This window comes from Berghia stephanieae, chromosome 2, assembly GCF_034508935.2.
Source record: "Berghia stephanieae isolate SIO BIC M18660-M18661 chromosome 2, UCSD_Bste_1.3, whole genome shotgun sequence".
Lineage (NCBI taxonomy): Eukaryota > Metazoa > Mollusca > Gastropoda > Nudibranchia > Aeolidiidae > Berghia > Berghia stephanieae.
In genome coordinates this window covers 95861252-95868751 of record NC_088361.1, presented here as the reverse complement: position 1 = coordinate 95868751, position 7500 = coordinate 95861252, and the positions used below count along the sequence as shown (strand labels likewise).

Here is a 7500-nt window from a genome sequence, read left to right as displayed (position 1 = left end):
ATTTTCTTTATTTTACTGTCAATTTTCACTAGTGTCAAAAATCTCTTCGGAGAGCGGACACCACCAATGATGTAAACAAATGGCTAGGGTCGACGTGCACTTATTTACAGGTCTAATAACTCAATTCATGATGGGCACATGGTTTTAATGAAAATCTCAAAAAATGACGCAAAATATTGTTCATTACAACCATGTTAAACTAGACCCATAATTGCATTCGGATGTCAGACCTGCATACACGTACATGTTGGCTAGGGTTCAGAGAGATAAAATGACCCTCATCTTGCAAAGCTGACCTTGGTGCGGAAAATTGAATCTATAGACATGCATAAAACTTAGGGTTAACTCATTTTTCTTATATAACTAGAGAATAAAAATACAATTTCTTACATTGTCGAAACAAAAAATTCGAATATTTTTTTTTACATTTTAATTCTAAAGCTTCTTTTCGGGGTCCGATTTGTCCGGATAAAATAACGCGTGGAGATGATGGGTCACAAATTAAAAAAATTATCCGAAGCCGAATCAGGAATGACTCCCACGCCCCCCCCCCCCCCCCCCCCCCCCAAAAAAAAAAGAATAGAAAACAAAGGAGTTTTACCAGGCTTTCCATCTTGGATTCCAATAACTAAATCCTGGATGGCCACCAGTCTGTAGGTGAATTCTCCATCACGGGATCGCTTGTCCAGCTGGCATTTTAGAATATCTAGAGCAGGCGGGAACGGACTCTTCTTGTACCAAACAAGCCATAAGTCCACTGGGGAAATTGTGTGCATATGTTCTGTATAAAAACACTGTAAGTAAGAACACTGACATTTAATACAGTGTTAAAAATGTAATATAAGACATAGATAGATCGCAAATGATTTGTTTAGAATATTTCAACAACTAAGATTGAAGAACAAATCAAATCGATTTTATAATTCTTCTTCTTCTTCTTCTTCTTCTTCCTCCTCTTACTATTATTATTATTATTATTATTATTATTATTATTATTATTATTATTATTATTATTATTATTACTATTACTATTACTATTATTATTATTATTATTATATTATTATTATTATTATTATTATTATTATTATTATTATTATTATTATTATTATTATTATTATTATTATTATTATTATTGACATTATTACTATCATTGTTTGCCTTGCTTTATCATTGATTTTATTTACTTGATTTGTTGATGAAAATATTATATTCTTGTATGAGTTATATTGGCAATTGCCTAAAAATAAACTTTTGAATCCTTTGAATCCTATAATAAATTTTGCGCTGATGTATTCAATAAATGTGCTCAAAGCGCTTTACAAAGAGTCACAGTGATACTAAGCTGCTAGGGGCTGTGGACTCTTAAAAAAGTAATGAACAAAAACGAAGACAACAGCTTCTAAAAAGAACAAAATACTAAAAATGGAACGCTTCGTGCTCAAAACCCTTCTTCATCAAGTAACGAAAACAATATAAACCTTAATACAGCACTTAAAAACCAGGCAGACGGTAGAAAAATTATTGGACGTCTTGTTTACAAGTATATTTCTCATTTCTGTTCAACTTTTTACACACACACACACACACACACACACACACACACACACAAAACTCCCTTTATTCATCCCCAAGGGGAAATTTGTCTTTAGAGTTCATCCCAAGGAAAGACTGGACTAACCCAGGCGTCAGCCGCAGTGCAGCGCCGCAAAGTGAGCTAGGGCGAGGTGACTTGCTCAAGGCCACACCACAACAAGGCGGGTAGTCGAACTCGGTACCTTTTGGGTACGAAGCAAAGACCGTACCGCTGAGCCACGATGCCTCTAGATTCCCAAGCCATCAGCAATGCTTAACATACGACTTTTTGTTTGTTGTTTATTTTTGTGTGGATCATTTGGGACAGGGATAAAGCTGTTTCCGGCCCTGGCCATCTGAGTGTAGCAAGAAAATGTTTGTAAAGAGTCTTTCCAGGTGCTAGATTTTACACCGCCCACAGCGTGGCTCAAACTCGGGACCTACAGGTCATACGCCGACTGGTATACCACAAGGCCACCAAGTCGCATAAACACCAAAAGTATTTTAAAAATAATAGATGAATAAATAGATAAATAAAGAAATGTATAAATAACTGAATAAATGAATTAAAAAGATAAACAAATAAATTAAATAGAGAAATAAATCGATAAATCGATAGATAAATAATAGAAAATTGACTGAATAGTTAAATGTATAAATACATAAATATATTTTTAAAATAAACAAATAAATAAATAAATGGATACATAAATGAATAAAGATTTACTTCGCACGCATTCAAAAATAAGCTCAACAGAATTCATTATCGTAGTGCTTTTATCCTATCAAATTAACATATCTAAAGCCAGGACTGAAAGCAACAGACAGGCTTTGATTCCCTCTACCCAGCACCTTTTCAGCAGCAGACACTTTCTACCCAACTCTGAACCTTCTCCCCCCCCCCCCCTCTCCAAAAAAAAAAAAAACAAACAATAAAACAAAAACAAACAAACAGAGCAAACAACCCCAACCCCCTCCACCCCCCACCTCCAAATTATTTGTTTAGAGAGGTAATATGGTTTTTGGCCGGAAAAGGCTTGAACCATGAACCTTTGACCTATACAAACAAAAATATAATATAGTCTAAAAAAGTCTTTTATAATGGAAGAAAAAATCTTACAAATTATCCCAATTTCAGTGGCAAATGTCTGCTACGATACGCTAGTCTATCCCAAACTACCCAATCACAACTGGGTGGATAAATAAGATCAGAAATAAAACACAATGACACGATTCTATTTATAGAACAGGTAGATTTAGATCTGATAAAGTCATCATGGAGATCTCCAGTATGCTGACATTCACGTTACCTTTATTGGCGGACTCTGTCATTTTCCTGGGTAAACTTCAACGTTTGTGATGACCTTTGAAATGGTCAATTCTTGTCTTTTTATTAACTGCAATTGGGCGTCAATAGCTATGGACAAAAAGGTAAAAGTAAAATCATTATTTAAAAACAAAAATCCCCTGTAGCTCGTCTGTGAGGTCTAGTACTATGACCCCGATCCTCTGGCCTTTGGGTTAATGATTCGAGTCCCATTCTGGGCCGCGCAAAGTTGGATACTTCTTAGATAAGGCTCTTTACTCACATTGTCTCATTGCACTAGAAATTAATTGAAATATCGCCTTTCAGGTGTTATGCTTTGTCCTACACGTTAGGTGTTGCTGTTGGCTTGGGACCCCATGTAAAGCGCTTTTACTGGATATTGCCCTATATAATATCTCATATATATATATATATATATATATATATATATATATATAATAGATATATATATACACACACACACTGGTTCTCTATTGTTTTCACTCCTCGCCGCAACCAGCAATGACCTAGTAACTAATGTCTTTTAGATCCGGTGGAAAGTACTTTGCTATGGATAATTATAATTATAATAATAATAACAACAACAACAACAACAACAACAACAACAACAACAACAACAACAACAACAACAATAATAATAATAATAATAATAATAATAATAATAATAATAATAATAATAATAATAATAATAAACACATTTATACAGCGCTCATTCTTGCTCTGGGCATTTTACAATAAAACATCAATTTTGAAAAAATAAATATATATATATATATATACAATGCAATGAATTCATAGCCAAATCAAGGGTTCATAGCGTCAATAAAAGCAAATACAGTAAAGATGTGTCTTGAGACTTTTTAAAGGCAGGTAAAGACTTGCACTCCCTCAGACCTCGTGGTAGTTCATTCCGAATCTTGGGGCCGAAACAAGCAAACGATCTATCACCAAATTTTGTTCTTGATCTTTTTCCCGAAATCTTCGTTTGGTCATTACACTTTTCAAATTTACACATGACCACGTGATCTGTGAGATAGACCGGTGCTTTACCAGCCAAACACTTATAAACAAGACATGTTAATAAGCGTTATCCAAACGATAGCAGGTAAACAGTAATGTCCGGTCGATAGCGCATTAGACTGAATGAAGATGACGCCATTCAGATCTTTGTTATTGGTTTTAGATCGCCAGTTGGGTGATTAGTTCTCACTAAATTCACAAATTTTATGTGTTGGTTTGATCGATCTGGTGGGCAAAAATGATGATCATTTTACATAAAAGCATAATATCAATCGTAATAAATCGTGCTTTATGAGCTGTATGGCATTGTGGTACATTTATTTTTAAAAAAACAAACAAAAAACAAAAACAAAAAAAACAGAAAGAAAAAAAAACAAAAAAAAAAAAACAAACAAAATAACCCAAACAAGACAAAAAAAAAACAAGAAAAGAAAAGAAAAAAACAAACCCAAAACCAAAACTAGACAAAAAAAAAACCAAACAAAATTCCATTCATCAGGTTTATGTTGTATAACAATTGATCGTATTGGCCCTTAAATTATAGCCACCTTATGAACAAGCCTAACAGCTCCCAAGGCGAGTGAGTATTTAATCACATTATGTTGGCACAGTATATAATAAGAGGAATTTCATCGCGGCATCAGTCTGACTTCATTTATTTTGGAAAAAGAAAACCGCCGGTGTTAAAATTATCGGCGATGCTCAGGATCTGTGGGGCTGATTGTTTCTGGTAACAACAGTCAGGCAAGTAGGTACTTAAGATAGCAATGGAAAGGTTAGTTCATATCATCTTCTCAAGAAAATAATACTCTCTTCATAACACTGAATGTTCACTAAAGTAAGACATGAAATAAGCAACACTGGATTACAACTGTAAAATGTAATAGACAAAAAAAAAAAAAAAAAAGAATATAAAACCTTCAAAATAGAACAAAATACCAAGCACATGACGTTTCGGGCTCAAAACCCTTCTTCAGACAACACCAACAACAAAAACAAAACAAAGCATAAATACATTACTTAAAAAACCCAGAATGTTGACTAATGCTCACAATTTGTGGGGCTGATTGATTCGGGTAACAAGCATATACTGAAGTTGGCTATGGTCAAAGCCAACGTGTAGGTACTTATTTGCAGGTGTGATAACCCGAATTTTTTTGGGCTAGTTGTTGTAATGAAAAAAACAATCTCTCTCAAACCAACGCAAAATATTCTCCTTTACAACAATATTAAAACGAGCCCATAATTGCGTCGGGTTATCAGACCTGCAAATATGTTCACATCGGCCAAAGCCCTTTTTTAAAAATCCACGGCACTGCCTGTTGTCTCAAAATCATAAGCAGAGACCACTGTATAATATGTGTGTTGGATCTAGATCATTCAACCAAGCACGGTAAGATCAAGGGCAAATCAATACGTATCTATAACGTTAGATAGGATAATTACTACAGTATAAACTATATTGTTATTGTTATTTGCAGACCTGCCAACCTTTCACATTCGAAAAGTGGAATGAGAACGTCAGAAAATAGGAATTTGAGACAAGAAATAGGAATTTGTCACCAATGGATTATTCCCATTGTCTACTGATAGTCCTGTATAAGAAGTCACTGATTATTCCCCATCAACCTTGCCAAACACATAAAGTAACACAGTATTCAGGCACAGCTAACATAACGACTTATTGAGAGTGCAATTGATTCCCCCCTTCCCATTTTTTTCATCTTACCATTATCATCATTTTTGAAAATCGGAATTTTAGAGACAATGGCGGAATAGCGGAAAGGAAGAGTGAAAATAGGAATGATTCCGCAAAAAGCAGAAGGGTTGCCAGGTATATATTTGTGACCCACCGTCTCAGAACGGTATTATGTCAGGATATCGATCGATTTAAATGACCCTCATCTTGGCAACAGCTCTCAAACCTGGGTCAAAGGAAGACATCGCGAGGTCCTAGGTTTGAGACTTTTTGCCAAGACGAGGGTCATTTAAATAGATCGATATTTGAAGAACGAGTCGTCTGGCCAAATTTTTAAAATACGTGTTTTTCCCGAGTTCGGCAGTTTACAAGTTAAGTCAGTCATCAGACCGTGTCTGCTTTACACCATTCATGTTTGTTTATACACGTACGTTGAATTGATTAGTCAACTATTTCTATACTATTGTGTTTTACATATCTTTGCGTCGGGTTATAAATAGCAGGTACATGCCAGTTAAGATAAATAGATAAATAATAACCAAAAACAAAACAAAAGAAACAAAAAAAAAAAAAACAAACAAACAAAAAACAAAACAAACCCAAAAATCCCCCCCCCCCAAAAAAAAAAAAAATAAAAAAAAATAATAATAATTTAAAAATCCCAACCCCGCTGCCCCCCCCCCCCCAAATAAATAACAAACAAACAAAAAAACACAACAAAAAAAAACAAAAAAACAAAAACAAACAAACATGAATCCAATCCGTTAACCTGTGCCTTGAATGGTAAAGTGACCCATTTCGGAAGCCGATAAATATATCAAAGTGACAATTTAGGGAGCAGACACTGGTGTACGATAAAGATCATAAAATACAAAAACTTTTTTCAGATCTTTATTAAAGCCGATAAAAGAACACTTATAAATTCCCTGTTGGCCGACAATCTCTCTCTCTCTCTCTCTCTCTCTCTCTCTCTCTCTCTCTCTCTCTCTCTCTCTCTCTCTCTCTCTCTCTCAGTACAAACAGCCTGTATTCTGTCTTTCCACGTTATGTATATCCGTGTAACAGTGTTTTGTTGTTGTTGTTGTTGTTGTTGTTATCTTCTCCTTTCTAAGTATATATGAAAAGAATATTGTCTGATCTTTTGAAATTTGATCTATAGAGCACTTTACCTTTTTTATACTTTACAAAATTAACATAACAATGCTTAACAACTGCTGTGCTTTGGGCACGCCGATGCAAAGGGATTCAGAACCAGAGTTAAAAATTATTTAAAAAAAAATTCATTCCATGTGTAAGAAAGTAACGACAGCGTTATCGAATTTCCGATCTATATAGAATTAAAACACACCTAGATAGAACGTAGACGACTAATTTCTACAGCGAAAACACGGACAACATGAATAAACCTACAATATCAATAATTAAAGCAGCCGCAACACAGTCTCTAAACAAACAAATAGCAAGTAAAAAAGAAACACATTAAGATAAAAATAAAACGAAACAAAAATACACAACCCATCAGAACAAAGCAAAGACCGTCCCCCCCCCCCCTCCCCTCTTTTTATTTTTGTTGTTGAAGAAACTAAAACAGAACAATCCAAAGATTAGAAGAAAATAATGTTATAAAAACAAAACAAAACCCAAAAAAAAAAAAAACATAAAAACAAACAAACGAAAAACACAATAACAAAAAACAAAACAAAACAAAAAAGAAATCAACCCCCCCCCCACAAAAACAAACAAATCCCAACAATATAATAATAATAATAATAATAGTAATAATAATAATAATAATAATAATAATAATAATAATAATAATAATAATAATAATAATAAAATGAGCTTTTATATAGCGCAATATCCACTTTTCGTGCTCAAAGCG

General features: G+C 34.1%; 1 protein-coding gene across 7 annotated transcripts in view; it reads right to left on the bottom strand.

The window, feature by feature from the left end:
• LOC144965938 (beta-citrylglutamate synthase B-like) overlaps positions 1-7500 on the bottom strand; it is a 74495-nt gene that overhangs the window by 9151 nt on the left and 57844 nt on the right. For 5 of the 7 annotated variants that reach the window (XM_078901812.1, XM_078901816.1, XM_078901815.1 and 2 more), the window contains 2 exons: positions 2883-2989; positions 602-757 (listed from right to left, as the gene is read on the bottom strand). In XM_078901812.1, the coding sequence (XP_078757938.1) occupies positions 602-757; positions 2883-2904 (178 nt within the window). In that variant the 5' untranslated portion in view covers positions 2905-2989. Of the gene's footprint in view, positions 1-601; positions 758-2882; positions 2990-5402; positions 5633-6787; positions 6940-7500 lie in introns of those variants that run through there. The other 2 variants (XM_078901817.1, XM_078901813.1) reach the window with 2 other exon arrangements.